The 17,116-nt window shown below is 33.6% G+C and overlaps 5 protein-coding genes across 7 annotated transcripts in view; 3 read left to right on the forward strand and 2 right to left on the reverse strand.

Moving 5' to 3' along the window:
* Nucleotides 1-724, forward strand: part of LOC108745473 (riboflavin kinase) — a 3,554-nt gene extending 2,830 nt beyond the window's left edge. Inside the window, exons 2-4 of the mRNA XM_018481643.1 lie at nucleotides 17-165; nucleotides 344-446; nucleotides 584-724. Coding sequence (XP_018337145.1) covers nucleotides 17-165; nucleotides 344-446; nucleotides 584-696 — 365 coding nt within the window. The 3' untranslated portion in view covers nucleotides 697-724. The remainder of the gene's footprint in view (nucleotides 1-16; nucleotides 166-343; nucleotides 447-583) is intronic.
* A 506-nt stretch (nucleotides 725-1,230) lies between these two features.
* Nucleotides 1,231-4,326, reverse strand: LOC108745625 (H/ACA ribonucleoprotein complex non-core subunit NAF1). Its single transcript, XM_018481900.1, has 7 exons — nucleotides 3,550-4,326; nucleotides 3,048-3,354; nucleotides 2,828-2,954; nucleotides 2,215-2,483; nucleotides 1,975-2,120; nucleotides 1,585-1,896; nucleotides 1,231-1,433 (listed from the first exon to the last, which is right to left on the reverse strand). The coding sequence occupies exons 1-7, from the start codon at nucleotides 4,178-4,180 to the stop codon at nucleotides 1,285-1,287; spliced, it is 1,941 nt and encodes a 646-aa protein (XP_018337402.1). The 5' UTR covers nucleotides 4,181-4,326; the 3' UTR covers nucleotides 1,231-1,284.
* Nucleotides 4,327-4,884: 558 nt separating this feature from the next.
* LOC108745626 (drebrin-like protein) lies at nucleotides 4,885-8,153 on the forward strand. Its single transcript, XM_018481901.1, has 5 exons — nucleotides 4,885-5,051; nucleotides 5,842-6,010; nucleotides 6,153-6,385; nucleotides 6,464-6,641; nucleotides 6,777-8,153. The coding sequence occupies exons 1-5, from the start codon at nucleotides 4,969-4,971 to the stop codon at nucleotides 7,527-7,529; spliced, it is 1,416 nt and encodes a 471-aa protein (XP_018337403.1). The 5' UTR covers nucleotides 4,885-4,968; the 3' UTR covers nucleotides 7,530-8,153.
* A 40-nt stretch (nucleotides 8,154-8,193) lies between these two features.
* LOC108745627 (cleavage and polyadenylation specificity factor subunit 4) lies at nucleotides 8,194-9,925 on the reverse strand. Its single transcript, XM_018481903.1, has 4 exons — nucleotides 9,768-9,925; nucleotides 9,225-9,428; nucleotides 8,854-9,043; nucleotides 8,194-8,763 (listed from the first exon to the last, which is right to left on the reverse strand). Exons 1-4 carry the CDS (start codon nucleotides 9,868-9,870, stop codon nucleotides 8,388-8,390), a joined length of 873 nt encoding a protein of 290 aa, XP_018337405.1. The 5' UTR covers nucleotides 9,871-9,925; the 3' UTR covers nucleotides 8,194-8,387.
* A 1,908-nt stretch (nucleotides 9,926-11,833) lies between these two features.
* The window catches only part of LOC108745579, a 126,426-nt gene continuing 121,143 nt past the window's right edge, over nucleotides 11,834-17,116 (forward strand). Inside the window, exons 1-4 of one of the 3 annotated variants that reach the window (XM_018481802.1) lie at nucleotides 11,834-12,425; nucleotides 13,263-15,726; nucleotides 15,798-15,931; nucleotides 16,238-16,370. In XM_018481802.1, the coding sequence (XP_018337304.1) occupies nucleotides 13,398-15,726; nucleotides 15,798-15,931; nucleotides 16,238-16,370 (2,596 nt within the window). In that variant the 5' untranslated portion in view covers nucleotides 11,834-12,425; nucleotides 13,263-13,397. The remainder of the gene's footprint in view (nucleotides 12,426-13,262; nucleotides 15,727-15,797; nucleotides 15,932-16,237; nucleotides 16,371-17,116) is intronic. The other 2 variants (XM_018481803.1, XM_018481804.1) reach the window with 2 other exon arrangements.

Here is a 17,116-nt window from a genome sequence, read left to right on the forward strand (position 1 = left end):
CTTTTATAAAAATCAGCTAATCTCCAAGAATCCGTAATCGATGCTTTGCCGAAGGATCTGAGTACTGGAATTTATTATGGTTGGGCATCCTTGCATGGAAAAGCTTATAAAATGGTCGTAAGCATAGGGTGGAATCCGTATTACAAGAATGAAAAAAAATCAATGGTACGAAAAATAATTTCAAAATATAAAAGACTTCTTGCGAATTAAATCTAAGATAGTTCAATTATGTTAATATAAATTATATTATAATTGTCACTATTTAAACAATTTTAAAATATTTTATTATATTATAAAAATATCTTAGTGTGTTAGGTAAATACAAATTATAATTATTTTGCAGGAAGTTCATCTATTACACAAATTCCAAAGAGATTTATACGGTGAGGAGCTCAAGATTATAATTTGCGGGTATATAAGACCAGAAAAAGATTTCTCTTCTTTAGGTAATGAACACTATTATAATAATGAAATATATGTAAATCATAAAGAGATTACTTTCAAAGTAATTCAAATGGCTACTACTTTAAAATCGCTACTACTAATACTTTAGAGGATAATTTTATATTATTTATTATTGCAGACGAACTCATCACAGAAATAAAGAATGATATTGTAATCGCAGAGCGTCAATTGGAAGAACCAGTTGTAAATAAGCTGAAAAATGACGACTTTTTAATGATTAATAAAGCATAACCGTAATAAGAAAAAATGTAAATCTTCATCTGATAAAGAAAATATTTTTGCTACTTCTAGAGTTGTATATTTAATAACCCTCCGCTTTCCAAAATGGAATTTTATCTTTCATTGGCGCTCTGGATCCCTGAATTTCAATGCAAATTTTTATATTGTTCCGAACTGTATAAAAATCTGAGAAAGTGCTGGTACTTGTCAAAGCTTAATAAAATCCTCTTGCTCCGTTTGACTACGGCCTATTTGATTCAATAAAACATTTCTTGCGAGGACGATAAAATTATTGAGCAAGTTGAGGCAGTTTGTCATGAATTCTTCACGTTTAAAAAATCCGAAGGTACAGAAATCAAATCTGGTAGTTAACAGATTCATAGAGAATTACTGAACATGTCGTCTGTATATATTTTGAGGAATAATTATCATTTTTTAATAAATTTGTATATAAAAACCGAAGAATTATTCAGAATTTTGTTGACACAATTTATATAAAATAATATAGAGAAAATGTGTGTAAAATAAGAAAATACTATTTCTACATAAAAATACAATCATTATTTTATTATCCTATATATATTAATATTCAGCATTAAGTTATTTAGATGAATCTGGATCGACACTCTTTGCATCCGTTGTATTTGAAGAAGATGAAGGAACTGGTGGAAACCAATGTGTATTCGTCATCAACATTGGTGGCCAAGCTGAATAAGAAGGCATGTACACATTGGGAGGATGATCTATCGCTACGGACAAATACATAATATTGATTCCGAGAAACACCGAAGAGAATTATAAGATATCGATTTTGTGAGCTGTTACTTTAGAAAAGACTTGTCCAATTTGAGCTCCGAAGCTCAAATTGGACAGGCTTGCTTTAAAAATTAAGCTTGGTACCTTGATAATATTGGTGTGCGCCGTTCAAATTACTTGGATTGCTATACTGTGGTAAACGTGGTCCGCTAAATGTTGGTCTGTAGACTGTACATGGTCTAGATATCGGATGCATGTTTTGTGGAATTGGTTGACAATAAGCATTATTTTGTTGCCAAGCATTATAACATACATTATACAATCCATTCTGTGCAACATTATAATAACTACCACTACTCCAATTTTGCTGTTTCTGTTTATATCTTTGAGATTGGATTTTTTTATTTCTGTTCCATGGATGACTTGATTGCCAGCTCATTTCTGTGTTGCGAGAATCTAAAAATCAATCAGTAAAAATTATTAGTTGTTTATAACAACTGATACTAATTTTGTAATTAATATATTTTTTACTACCCATCCGACGTTGGCGTTTTTGCGGATTCTGGCCGTTAGAATCTTTGGTACCTTTCTGCTTCAGATTTTCGTAATAAGCTTGTTCTTCCTCATCGTCTGAAAATTCCGGTGGCTCATCGTCACCAATTGCATCACAAGCTTTTAACCTGAAAGAAAACATTTATTTTAATTTATTTACTTATTTAAATACACAATATTACAATCGCGTGTAACATATACTGTATTTATTAAAGTACCAACTTTGTTAATTCATGTAAGAAAACAAGAGACGTGTACTCCGAGTTCGGGCAATAATACACCTGCATACCCACTTTAACATCATTATCCTCTATATGTTTAGCATCATTGAAACGAACGCAGTAATATGGTTCGTTCACGGAACCAAATACATCAAATATTTTACCGAGCGCTTTTGTTCCTTTGTTTACAAATAAAACTGTATCCAAATTGAGTGTAACCTCACCAGGATTTGGTTTTACAATTACTAATTGTTCTACAATCTTTTCAATCTGAAATATTCAAATAATCGAGATTTGAGTATTTAAAAATTACGGTTTGTTCTTACAGTATTAATTTATTTTACATCTTTTTAGATATCCGTGTGTGTACAAGTAAAATGCCTATTAATTATTATTATACATTTATATAACAGCTAAATTATACTTTATCACTTGAACATATAATGTATGCATTTACAGAGACTTACATAGGCACTTTATTTGTATTGAATTTATTCTAAGAATTAAAAATATTAATTTAATTTATTTTAATTAATACACACACACACACACACACACACACACATATATATATATATATATGCATATATATAATTAGTTTATATTAATTATACCTTGCCTAATGGATTACATAAAACTTCAGGGACACTAATTTTTAAATCTTCTATGGGTGGAAGATCATCTAATTCATTTTGTATATGCTTTTGCTTTTTTGATACGTTTACTTCCCTTTCTTTCTTTCTGAAAATTAACATAATTCAAAAGTTTACACTCATAAAAAAGAGATTAAATATATACATTGTAATTTCATTTTTATAGAAAAGATAACAGTACTTGTTATTAATTTTTTTATCATCTGGTTCACTGTCGCTGCTACTATCACTACTGCTGCTACTACTACTACTGCTGCTGCTGCTGCTACTAGTACTGCTATCGATACTACTATCAGAATCATCTTCGCTATCATTTTCGTCACACAATAACTGTTTTTCGAATGTACGATATTGCTGTAAATTCTGTATTTGTAACATGGTATGTTCATTTTCAGTTGTAGTATTTGTTCTTATTTCTTCTTCTACTTCTGAATCTGTATCTTCATATTCTACAGCAATAATGTTAAGAGAAGACATTCCATTGTTTTCTGTTAAATAGATACAATTTAAAAAAATTATATATATAGGATACTAATATAAATATTTTTTATAATTTTAAATGAACTTATAATATATAATATATTTTTATGCATTATAAATAAAAAAGATATATAAAAAATTGAGATACATAAAGAAGTAGATACATAAAAAATTTTTATTAATAAATCAGTATACATTTGTACCTGTTTGTTTTTGTAATGATGGATTGTTTACTTCTATCTTATTATTATGAATACTTAGTTCTGTAACTTGATTAATTACATGTTTATTTGCATATTTATTTTGTACTATGTTAGTATCATTTGAGATATTAGACTTCATAATTTGTGGAGATTTTTGTAAAATTTCTTGTCTAACATCAGATTCTACATTCTCGCAAACAGATATATGACAATACTCATGTGCAGCTGTCGCATTTTCCTTTGGAGTAAATTGGATAATATTTTGAATATCATCAGATAAATCACAGCTGTTAATCACGTTTTCTGTCTTATTTGCATCTAACGTTGTCATTGCGTTAAATTTATCGCAATCATTTTCTTCATTTACCTGCAGAATCTCAGTAACTACTTTTTCTAACTTTTCATTAGAGATCATTTCTTCGTGTTTTTTGGAAGATTGTTTGTCTAACCGTAATGTCTCAGCTTCTTCTTTCGATGATTTTTCATATTGCACTAATTCTTGTAACGTTAATAATTCTATCTCTTTATGGAATATCTTTTTATTTTCTTCTTCTGATGTTAACACGTTCGATAGTATTTCTTCATGAACAATTTTATTTTCATCTATATCCGTTGTTATTTCCATTTCCATTTTAACACAAGCCACGTGAAACTCCACAAAACGTGTTACAAACTATATATAACGATCGTAAGTCAACAGTGCAGTGTTGGTTATTTTGTATTCTACTCATTAAATTTTATTTTTTCGTACAATTATATCGTCAGGTAAATAAAAATAATATTTAAGGAAAGAAAAAAAAATCATCACTTATCACATGTGCTATCGAATTATTTAAGGACATTTAGAGTATATCCACAGTTCACTCGACTTACATAGAAAACATATTCCTAGAGAAAATTATCCAATCACTTTTTCTTTCATAAGGACGTACGTAAAATACGATTGGATAATTTTCTTTATGCTAATTGATAATTTTGTTTATGCGGCTATGCAAGTTGTGTGGATATGAAAAATACTACCCAAAAGTATGAATGTTACTCAAAAATTGTTAAACTTAAAATGAGATAGATACGTATTTGGAAAAGAGAAAAAGCGAAGATAGGTTAGGTTAGATTACAACATATAATTAAAATATAGTCTATAAATAAACAACATTGTGATGGAAACTTGAATAACCAAAAAGAGACTATTAAAAAGAAATAAATTTATTTTCATAATTTATAGTACGTTTTATTATTAGAAATCGGCCATATTGAATAATGGCTTGCCTGTAGGAGGCGTTTAAAACGCTCCTTCTACAGCGAATCAGAAGTTTGCCGTCTATATACTTGTATAATCTGTGCGGTTCCTCCCGTTTATCGAATCCACCTGAATCCGCCCCGGAACTTGTTATGAACTTGATAATTTAGCGAGGAACAATGTCAATTAATCTGACGAAAAACAAAGATGCTTTGGTGGCGGCTTGGCACAGCGTGGTCGACGATAAATTGTCTACTAACTGGTAGGCGTATACTTCAATCTCGATTATGTTTTCTCGATCCGGCGTGTAGCATCGAATCATTTTCGGCACATTTGCTCATACACATGCATATATAAACGTTAAGTTAGCCGGTTATTTTCCGTCGGTATAAGAGTTCACAATTCTGAATTCAAACGTATACTTCAATACTCCATACTTTGTTATTTTGCATAAATATTGGACTAATTTTAAAAACTGCTTACTTTACTATCTGTCTATCTTGATTTTTATTTGCTTTTGAAATTTTTTTTTATTCGCTTTTGATAACTTATCAAGTAGAAAAAAGTACATTAAATATATTATCTTTTATCTGCGTGAGATGGATATTAAACACGTTAATTTATTTTTAATGAACAAAAATGATAAAATAGTATAAGATTATATGATTATATTTAAAACATGAAAATATAATTGTATTATTGGCCATGTTCAAATTAGACGAATCAACTAGCTCACACAACAATTGAATGTGATTGATTGGATTTATAGATAAGAACTAATCATGTTTAATTGTTTGATACTTAACTGTTTTGTCAATTTGAAGCTAAAACTATGATTTATTGATGTAAAATTTGATCATAATTTTGAGAGGGATCTGATTGTGCACATTGCTAATTGATCGATTTAATATAAAATATTCTCATGGGTAAAAAAAAAAGCAGTGAAATTTTACAATATAATTTTACAATATATATCTCGTAAATCTTTACAGGTATTAATTAATCGATTATTTTTTATAATTGAAAATTTTAATATTTTTTATTTTTGATAGGGCTGTGTTTGGCTACGAAGGACAGACCAATAACTTAAAAGTTGTCGGAACAGGAGATGGCGGATTGGAAGAGATGATTGATCGATTGAGTAGTAGTCACATCATGTATGCATTTTGCAGAGTTATCGATACTAAAACAAGTCTACCAAAGTGTTTGCTTGTTAATTGGGTAAGTATGAAAAATATATATAGAAATTTATTTAATAAAACAATTTTTTATTAAATTACGAAAAAACATGATTACAAATTTTATAAATTTTATAATAACTTAGTTTGTAGAGACATTTGCTTGACAAAATATTTGCTTACAGCAAGGGGAAGGTGCTCCAATCGTTAGGAAAGGAACATGCGCCAATCACATTAGAGATATAGAAAAATTGTTGAAGGGAGCACATATAACAATTACAGCACGTTCCGAAGATGATGTAGAGGTAGATGCAATTATGGAAAAGCTTGCGCGAGCAACAGCCTCGGCGTATAAATTTAATGAACCTCGTAGTGAAAACGAAGGACATACAGGTCCTATTGGAACAACATATCGCAGGTTTCTAATATTTCTATCTTGTAATTGTGGAATCGCTGTTAGAATGCAATTCTTAATATAATAATGTATACTTTGCAGAGTGATCCCTGCACAAGAAATAAATGCAATGGAAAGGGATCAGTTTTGGGAAAAGGAAGAAATGGAAGAGAAAAAAAGATTGGAGCAAGAACGACTACGTTGTGAACAAGAGCGACAGAAATTAGAACAAGAAATGAGAGCTCGAGAAGAAAAGGAAACACAATTGAGGGAGCAACAAGTATGTCTTAATCTCATATATTTTTCATTTATTTTGATTATACATATATGTCTTATATGTATATTAAATATACATAATATTATACATAATATTATATACATTATCTAGATTCACACATATAAAATATTGTTTCAGGTAACTGCTAAGGAAAATTCAATCGCTCGTCAAAAGCTGGCCGAGCAGCGTGCCGAAGAGGTAAACAATTTACGCAATCAAAAAGCTGCTCAAAATTACAACAGTGATGTTGAAGATGATCATAAATCGCGAAGTGAAGAACTACGAAGACAAAGGAGCAAAGAAACGCAACAATTGATTGCTCAAAGAACAATAAACGCTCGAGCGATATTTGAACAGAATTCGGCAGCCGGCCAGATGAAGACAACTTCGGCACAACAATTTTTACCTAAGAACAATCATGTGGAATCTATGAGAAAAGCGTTGGAAGAGGCTCAGATAAAAGAGCAGCCTGATGTAAAGTCTCACGAGGAGACATCGGCTGAAGTGAAAAAACCTACAAGTACGGAAACAGTGACGATTTCTTCGTCCACAGTGCCTCAATCTCAAAATACCAATCAAGAATTGAAAACTACCACCAATCCGCAATTGGAACAAACGGCAGAGACTAAGGAGCAAGTCACCGAAAATGAATTATACAATCAATTAGATGGCTCGTACTTATATTTTGATCCGAATAACGAGGGAATGAAAGCTAGAGCTTTGTATGACTATCAAGCCGCTGACGACACAGAAATCACATTTGATCCTGGAGATATAATCACACATATAGATGCAATTGACGAAGGCTGGTGGCAAGGACTTGGACCTGATGGAACATACGGACTTTTCCCCGCTAATTACGTTGAAGTTATCGAATACAATACAACATGATAAGATATGCTTTTGAAAAAATTTATCACGATCGTTCTCATTTTCTTCATAATTACATGAAACCACTTGTATGTAAGATCAGTATCAGCTTATCCCTGATAAATGTTATCAAGTTTCTAGAAATAAGTAAAATTGAACTACGTGATGAAATAATTCTGAATAATTAGAAGAAAATTTTATAATTGAAAACGCGAGTAGCATATAACAATTGAAATGCACGTCTTCGTACCATTTTCGCGCCTTCCATGTCATTGTTTTTTAATTTTAAAGTATTTACGCAAGGAGTGAGTTTATAGTTAGTGTAAAAATTCGGTTATAAAATCTTTGTAAAGAGAATAATTGAAATGTTAATCATAACCAGTAAAATGTATGTCTTCCCAGCAAGTCATACAGGTTTTATCCAATTAATCTTACATATAAACATATATCTTTTTATAACATCAGAAGCCCTGTATCAGAAGCTGATATAGCAATAACTAAAATGCATCTTATACGTATGAACGCAACTGTGTTACTGCAAACCTGTAACAGCTACGTATTTAAACATTTATAATTTTTAGAATAAATACTTTGATTTGTTATAGTTTAACATAAATCTTGTTAGTATTAAAAAACCCGCTTAAATGCAAGTTGCTTTTTCATTTTTTATATTAGATTTTTAAATGTTGATGTTATGTCTAAAAAGAAAAGCATGAAAATGCTTTTAGTTATCGTTGAAACATCGTAAAAGCGGCAATTAACACATATTAGGTTGACACATATGATAAATTATTTTATTGTATAATAGAAATTTTTAAAGATAATAATGAGATAAAGTAGCATCACAATATCCATGTTACATAAATAAAACAAAGAAAATCATCTCCGATAATTTTGATTTTGTCCGCCACCTCCACTTGCATGAATACTTGCATGACTCAAAAATGCTAAATGACCTTTTGGACATTTATTGGCATAATGACCTTTCTGTCCACATTTGTAACATGTCACTTCTTCGAGTGGTTTTTGCGGCCCTCGTGACGGCGGTGGTCCATTATGTATATTCATATGATGATGCGATGTACGAGAATCATTGTCGAGCTCCTGTCTAACTTGAGCTTCCCGTACATCAGGTGGCATTTTGTTACAATAGATCGCTTTATGACCTCCTTCTCCACAAAAGTGACAAGTAATCATAACTTTTTTGCCCTCCTTTGGTTGCATATCTTGTATTGCCGGTAATTCGAATCTTGGACTATATAAAAACAGATTACATTGCAAATACAGATTTGTGAGATTCAAAATAGATTTTTATAAAAGACTTACGTCTTTTGTATATACTTACTGCATAAATTTACAATTTGGCCCTTCTGGACAAAAACCTGCTAAATAAGCCATACACAGAACACGTCTGACATGCCGATGCCGACATAAGGGACCATGCCTACAAAAACCACGATCGTACCATGGACAATCTCTGACTTTTGTCTCCGGATCGATGTGTAAGAATGGGCATTCTTTATTATGACATGCATCTATAATAATTTATTTTGTTTAAATATACTTTGATATATTTACAGTATGATGGTTGTACAATTTAAATATATGGAATATTTGCATATTTGAATCATTCAGATCATTTATATTGAAATATTCAAGTAAAGTATTTATAGTGAAAAGGAAATAATTATAATATAAATATATCAAGTTACTTACTGAATCTAGAATAAAAATAGCATTCTGGCATTTTTGTCATATCATATTCATGCAGAAATTCACACTGATCACCCTTTTTGCAAAGACCTCTTAACCAATGTTTACATACTATCGTGCGATCACCTCGAACATGCCTGAAAGGACACGAAGCTCCTTTGTTACAACTGCCTTTTGGATAAAACTGACATACTGCGGCAATTGATTCTGTAAATTGAAGAGGGAGAGATTATTTACTATATAAAAATTTTATATCATTAATATATAAAATAGATCTATCCTCTCTTTTAATGAAATCATACTGTACTCTCTAAGTAAACATAAGATAGAGATTATTGCTTATTACTCGAAAATTTCGATAAATGTTATTACTTAAAAAAAAACCGTTTAAAAAAATTTATAGTATTAATATAATAAAAAATAGTTTGTATATGTAATAAATTTAAATAAAATGGTTCAGATAAATATGACATTACGTTATGCACACAAACAACTTAACCTAACACACAAGCAACTGCATAAAAATTATATTATAAAAGAACATACTATCCATGCCGGTGAAAGGTAAAGGAAGAGCTCCATACTGTTCGTCGAGAGCAATCTCAATATCAAATCGCATATGTTCCACATTCGCTACTATACACTCCATTGTTATTGTAAGAATTTGAACAATCAAACACAAAACACTTGTGCCCCATTTAACCTGAAGCTGTCGAGATTGCTGCGTACAGCCAACATTATTCGTTCCAACGAAATGTCACTACAACCACGTGAAGTTGGTCCCGAGTTTGTTTCAGAAACGAAATTACATTCGATTTCTTCTTCTTCGCAGCATTTCACATTTTGTCTCGATAATACAAAAGAATAGAATACAAAAATTATAATTATATCGTTAAAACGTTATCATGAGCAGCTTATTATTGACATGACACTTTATAAGTTTATTTTTAAGTATTAAATAACGTTATAATGACATCTCTATGTCTTATTTGACTCTGTATTCCACCTAGAAATTGGCTTCCGATATTCATAAATATTAGATTTTTCCGTGTGTTTGAAATCCTCAAAAATTTTTGACAAAGTAAAGATTTTGAGTGCAATAAGTGCGAACAATTATACAAGTAGATTTATTAATTCGATTCAAGTACATAAAAGATAATGGGCATTTTCCAGCAAGGATACACAGTATAACTTACACAGTGAATCATTTCACTGCAGTCGAAATTGCTATTATATTGCATGTAACAAAATAAATACGAAATTGTATTAACAATAAGAGCACATGAGAACAGAGAAAAATTTTTAATTTATGTGGTAAATAAGCTTTTCAAATTCGCAATTTCTAATTATAATCGATTGTAAACTCAATGGTGGAAATATTAATCACACGTATAGTTAAAAATGTTGCGTTATCTTCAATATGTCATGTAGACATATCGCGAAAATAATGCGATTCACTTTTAGCTCGTTTCTAGCAATGTAAAAAGTAAGTTACATTAAGATTAACTTTAATTCTAATTTCATTTATTTTTTACCTTTTTCTAGTTCTAAGAATTAAAAAAGGATATAAAAATTAATTAAATCGAGATTAAAATTAATTTGTATTCATTTGCAGATTCAGAATTTGTTATTGAAGTGGCTATATTGGTACTTTACAAATGAAATTTTTTTAAAGGTCAAATATGAAAAGATAGAATATTAAATTATTATTGAAATTATTACATTAAAAAAATATTATTCAAATAATATTCATAAAAGATCAGGAAATTTTTTAAAAAAGACTCCTTAACATGGCATATAAAGGGATTAATAATACACTACAACATTCTGTAATAACAGAACATCAGTCATTAGCATGATTTTTACATTTTTCACTGATAGATTCTTTCGATAAAGTGAAATGAGGGCAATTGAAAGGAAACGCAATTAACTATAGCTTATATATCTATTAACATATATTATTATATAAAAGTAATTATTTTATACATAGTTTCTTGATTAACAATACATACGAACGTTTCGACTTATATTTAAGCCATCATCAGCGCATACAACAGTAAATTGAAGTCATTTTTAGTGATTCTGAGTTAATTGTATAATTAAGGAAGAACTTTTTAACAATGTTCAAATTGTACATGCAATTAACTCAGAACAACCAAAAATCCATGACTTCAATTTACTGTTGTATATGCTGAGGATGGCTTAAATTTACATATAAATCGAAATATTTGTATGTATTGTTAACCAAGAAACTATATATAAAATAATTACTTTATTATTATTTATGTAATAATATATGTTAATAGATATACGCTACAGTTAAAACTGCGTTTGCTCTCAATTGCCCTCATTTCACTTTATAATTTATTTTTAGAATATCAAAATTGTGATTAAGTATCTTCGAAATATTATAGATTTTAAAATGGAAAAAGAAGACTCCAAAAGAGAGAACCATGGCCCCCTTCGTGGATCCGCCAGTGACTATATACGTATATATTATGGTAGAAATGGATATCAGCTGGAGCAGTAGCGCTTGACGTTTGCCGTTCGCGCCACAGACCGCGAGATGCTGCCATCTGACGATCGGTCGGTAAGTCGCGTTTCCGTCACTAGTGTCACTACGTGACAGTGGATTTTGAGTGGGAGAAGTGGGGGAGCGGCGCGAGGAAGAAAATGGCCGACGAGGCTACGGTAAAAGGGCAGGGACGTCGTGCGAGGTGCGCGCTGCGCGACGCAAGATCGTCAGTTTCGCGATAGACCGCGCGAAAAAGGGCCGTGATACTACCGCCGGGGAAGGCCTACCGCCATTGTTCGCGGTCGCGCGTCTCGTCGAGAAATCTCGCGATCGTATATCAGGACTCGCGGTGCCCGTTCCTCGCTGGTGCCGTCGTCGCTCAGCGCGCCCACCAATCGCTCACGGGCGCCGCGATTCGCCGTTTAAAAAAAAAGCGTTCGCGGGCCGAGTTTAGCCGACGGAAGGGCTCGCCAGAGAGGTAAACACGACACCCCCGTTTACACTGGCGCCTCCGCCTGATCTCCGCCGTTCTTCCCGTCCCGTCCCGTTTTCAGTTCTCCCGCGTTCTCTCCTCGTTGCTAAAGCGTGTGCGTGTGTTGTTCGCGATCGCGTCGCCGCGCCGACCGCGCGCGATCGCCGTCTGTGAAGATTCTCTCCGCGTGCGACGATTGAGATCGATCAGCAGGTTGGTAAGTTTCTTCTTTCTCCTTCTCTCTACCTGTCTCTATCTCCCTCGCACACTTGTCAGGGCCACTTGTGGCCGTGTCCGTTCACGGGCCCTTTTTAAAGGGCGTGCTGCTAGCCGTCGCCGTGTAGCCGCCGTACGCGTTTTCCTCTCGTCTCATCCTCCGTATAGATATCATCATTGTCGTCGTCATCATCGTCGTAGTCGTCGGCGTAGTACTTCTCGAGTATCTTTGTCCATCGTGCCGTGTCGCGTATACACGTATACGGGAGCCACACTCGGAGCGCACACTCCGCAAGAAGCCCGGAGTGGAGAAGGACGCTGTGTGCCGCGAGTTGATTATTTATCGCGCGGAGTCTCTCTACCTGTCGCGGTACCGAATCGGCCGACGGGCGCAGTGTGATTTAAAGGGATCGATTTGTCAACAAGTCGATGAGGGAGAGAGAGTGCGCGCACGGTGGCCCGACGCAACATAGCGGATTCTCGCTTCGCTTGTGAAGTATCATTACAATTTCCGTCATTCGTGTGCATCTCTCGCGTATGCTCCGATATTCGCGTGCGTTTGCCACTTTATTGTACGTAAATTCGTTTTATTGCACGTTGATAAAAGCGCTTGTAATACCTTATCGTGTCCCTTTCCGATCGTGTGTTTTGTTTCTGTGAAAAATATTTTTTTTTTTATCGCGATGTAAAGTCGTGTGTATCGCAATGGTAAAAAAAAAAAAAAAAACAAGCGATAAAGATAAATTATATTAACGATCGAACATCGACTGTTTTATTGTTAAAACTGTAATATTAGTGGCGTTTACCTTTTGACCGTTTTATTGTGCATTGTTTACAGATAAAGTCAGCTTGCGAACTGTATCGCGATTAATAAAATCTACAATGGCAGTTAGGTAGTTGTAATTAATATTGGACATTCGCGAACTTCGAGCATATTTATATTTATTTTGAAGATGTAAAAAATACAATCATAATGAAGCCACAGAAGAAGGGTGTTGTTGCCAAAAAGGCAACTAAAATGCCAACAGTCGCCAAGAAACGTCGCACATTTACAGAAAAGACCATGCTGGATGTAAAAAAGGAGAAGAAATCAAAGAAAAATGATAAGCTGGAAGATCCAAAGAGAAAAACGGATAATGATAAGAAGAAATTAGAAAAGGCCGAGGAGAGGAAAAAATTGGATGACAAAAAGAAACTTATAGAGGAGAAAAAGAAGGAACGATTTGATAAATTAGATGAAAAGAAAAAACAAGTGAATAAGGATAATGAAAAGAAATCTGATAAAATTGACGAGAGGAAGGCAGAAAAAAGAGATGATAAAGTTAACGAAGAGATGAGCCAAGAAAATACGGATAAGAAAAAATTACAAAGATGTGAAGAGAAAGCAAAATTGGAAAAACAATCTGCGGATAATAAAAAGAAAATTGAGAAAACTGAGGACAAGAAGAAGAATGTTAAATTGGACGATAATATAAATACCGAGGATAATGTCAAATCTTTAAATACATTGGAAGATAAGGAAGCACTTGAAAATAAAATTGATACTCTCCCTGCCCCGGCTAAGAAAAGGAGTAAAGATGAGAAGAAGAAAGATGTCAAGTTAATTAAATCTGATATTAAATCAATATCGAAGAATTCCATCGTGAAGGATAAAAAGTCTGAACGTAAAAAAATTTCTGAGAAGGATTTGGCAAGCAATAAGATTTCTAAGACGAAGAAAGATTCCAAAACAAAACAAAATCAGAAAAAAGGTATTACGAGAAAAACAGTTTTGACAAAGAAGCCTCATTTATCGGTAGTTAAGAGACTGGTGGACAAGAAGATCAAGTTAGTCAAGCCAGTGAAAGATGAAAAAATGAGCGAAGATGAAGATGCAGTCAAGAAAGTGAAGAAGAAGAGTAGTAACTTGGCTAAGAGTAAGACTTTGCAAGAGAAAAAACCAAAGCTGGCGAAACACATGAAAGCCAAATTGCCTCAGAAGCATTCGAAGATCAGTGCTGTTCTAAAAAGGGAAGACAAGTTGAAAACTATAACGGAGAAGATTATGACCAAGAAGAAAATTGAATTGAAAGAGTTTGACCAAGTTTCAACCGAACATAAAAAGATCGCGAACAAAAACGAGACTTGTCAAGGACCAGAAGTGAGCAGCATTAAAAGCGAAATTGAAGAAGACAAGGATTCCGATAAGTGCAAAGAGGAGAATCTTCAACCAAAATTACAGGATAATAAGAAAGCTATCAAAAGTGGTAACAAAATTAGCAGCAAAGCCCCAAAGAAGACTGGGAAAACAATAAGGGTACAAACGGAGAGCAATAATCAAACGTCAGTTTTATCTGAAGATACATCTACCGAAGAATCCAATAAACAATCCAAAATTTCGGAAGATAACGCGAAGTCTATCACGAATTCCAAGCAGGAACAAATCGGCGCTCAGAATACGGTTGAATTAAATTTAAAGGTTGAGGCAATGAATGGTGAGAATGTCAGTGGCGTTACATCTCAATCTGATTCTGAGGATGATTCTGACGAAGAGTATTCTGACAAGAAGAATAAGCAAAAGGATAGCAAGAATAAAGAGAGGGCTAACTCACCATCGGATGAACGTGCGCGACGAATGCGACTTTTTGGCTTTTGGAGTGGACCAAAACGACACAGGGTCGCATCATTGAATGCCTTGGCTAAAGTTCACTGCCTCTATGAAAATGAGACCGGCGGAGTTTATCTTGGTGGTTTTTGCAAACCGAAACCCGAAAAGGAGAAGGAGAAAGAGAAAGAGAAACCGAAGAAAATGAAAGAGGAAAAAGAAGAGCAGCCACGTAAAGAAAAAGAGAAGAAAGTTGAATGCAAAACGGAGGAGAACGTCTTGAAAAGAAAACTAAGAAATGTGCCCGGACTGCGTGGCAAACATTGGGATATGCCGGGGAGTTCGTCATCTTCATCCTCATCCGATGAAGACTGCGAGAAGGAAAAGAATGCTGAACCAAGCAAGAAGAAAATGATCAAAAGGAGGAAGAGAAACGAGGAAGTAATGGACTTGAAGGATATGGTTGTTTGCAAGAGGATGGCCAGTCTTAATGCCACTGCCATTTTGGCTGCTTCCTACTCCGATGAGAAAAATCGTTGTGGTAGCAGCACCAGTGATTCCTCCTCCAGTGAATCGGAAGTAGAGATAATTAAAAGACGTAGACAGCATGACTCAGACGATAAGAAGAAGTCAAGACAAGGCTCCGATCCGGACGAGGTTATTAAGCCATCTAAGAAAGTTGTCATCGTTAACCAGGACACTGATGTCACTATCACTGGTAATTAATCATGCGTGGATTAAGCGTGAAAACTCTAACGATCTTCTTACTATGAATAAATTCTTTTCAAGGTGTCTACGTCAATCAAACTCGATCTACTCATCACGAAGGGTATTGCAGTATTGCTGGTATGCAGTACAGAATCAGTTCTACCAGTCATACTCAAACTGCAGCTACCGCGGTGGCTACTGAACTTCACGATCAGGTTTGTATTTAATTCAAGTCATCTTCTTGCATATTATATGAAAATTTATTTTATTATATGATATACATATTCAAAATAGAAGTTACAACTCATTACTATTCAACATTTATTTATAGTAAACTTTTCTAAATAAATAGAAATAATATGAATGATAAATGGATTATAAGTATCTTTTGTTAAAAATTTTTTTTATTTATCTCTATTCTCGTTCTTATTGAAATACTTATTTTTTTCTTAATTATTTCTTTATTTATTTAGTCGAATACAAATATATATTTTTCAATATAAATTCCTTTTTCTTATCAGCAAAAAATGGAACAACCTTGCAAGTCCTACACCCCACTCGGTGCATTATCTTCTATGCAGCCACCAGGTAGCCAGGGTAATCATCCTAACATGTCACCTCGCAGGCATTCAGCATTCTCGACCCCTCAACACGGTAAGTCAAATGCAACTGCATGTTTCTACGCTTTATTTGCCAGCTCTATCAAACACAACCGTAATTATCGAAGGCTACATCGTACTCTACGTTCCTCTCTGTTTATTATTCGATGTGATTTAAATTAAATTTCCACGGACCGCATTTCATGTGAATTTACATCGCTCGTTATATTAATTTACTCGCCTCTCTCATGATATTCATAATACAAACTAAACGAAGAGTTACGCGTGCATTGAATAACCGGCCGGAGCACTGTACAGCGTAAATTGAAATCTCGCGTAAATTAGAATAAATTATCTGCCGTGGTATTTTTTAACTTATCGAGACGCTGCAAAAATTATTCTCATCTTTTTTTCTGATGTACGCCACTGCGTCGTTTTGCGTGTGCGTATTATACACCGCTCAGCGATTTCTTCTTTAAACCCGTGGCGAACGGTTGGCTTTTCTCTTTGTTCTATTGACGCTTTCTCACCGTTCTCTCACCCTTTATCCCTCTCGATTCATCACGAGACATACACATTGCACGCAACCGAGATGCAACGTAACCGCTGATGACAGCGTGCGAATACACGTGTTGTATGCATATGAAAAGCTGTGTACAGTTTGCATCGTTTGCTGGCGATTCAGAATCAAAACGTCGTCATTCGGTTATATACCTATTACGTTTCAATATTATTCTAACTTCAATATTATTCTAATTGGCTTCTTAATTTCATTCTTCAATGATTCCATGCTTCTCTGAA

Source organism: Trachymyrmex septentrionalis, unplaced genomic scaffold (assembly GCF_001594115.1).
Source record: "Trachymyrmex septentrionalis isolate Tsep2-gDNA-1 unplaced genomic scaffold, Tsep1.0 scaffold14, whole genome shotgun sequence".
Lineage (NCBI taxonomy): Eukaryota > Metazoa > Arthropoda > Insecta > Hymenoptera > Formicidae > Trachymyrmex > Trachymyrmex septentrionalis.

Excerpts from the sequence above, each read along its gene's own strand:
- LOC108745625 (XM_018481900.1), bottom strand. The coding sequence starts at position 4,180 with ATGGAAATGGAAATAACAACGGATATAGATGAAAATAAAATTGTTCAT. Across the intron at positions 2,484-2,827 it reads TATGTAATCCATTAGGCAAG|ATTGAAAAGATTGTAGAACA; the intron begins GTATAATTAATA and ends TGAATATTTCAG. Across the intron at positions 2,121-2,214 it reads TTCTTACATGAATTAACAAA|GTTAAAAGCTTGTGATGCAA; the intron begins GTTGGTACTTTA and ends GTTTTCTTTCAG.
- LOC108745626 (XM_018481901.1), top strand. The coding sequence starts at position 4,969 with ATGTCAATTAATCTGACGAAAAACAAAGATGCTTTGGTGGCGGCTTGG. Across the intron at positions 6,386-6,463 it reads ATTGGAACAACATATCGCAG|AGTGATCCCTGCACAAGAAA; the intron begins GTTTCTAATATT and ends TATACTTTGCAG. Across the intron at positions 6,642-6,776 it reads CACAATTGAGGGAGCAACAA|GTAACTGCTAAGGAAAATTC; the intron begins GTATGTCTTAAT and ends ATATTGTTTCAG.
- LOC108745627 (XM_018481903.1), bottom strand. The coding sequence starts at position 9,870 with ATGGAGTGTATAGTAGCGAATGTGGAACATATGCGATTTGATATTGAG. Across the intron at positions 9,429-9,767 it reads ACCTTTCACCGGCATGGATA|AATCAATTGCCGCAGTATGT; the intron begins GTATGTTCTTTT and ends TTCAATTTACAG. Across the intron at positions 9,044-9,224 it reads CTATTTTTATTCTAGATTCA|ATGCATGTCATAATAAAGAA; the intron begins GTAAGTAACTTG and ends AAATTATTATAG.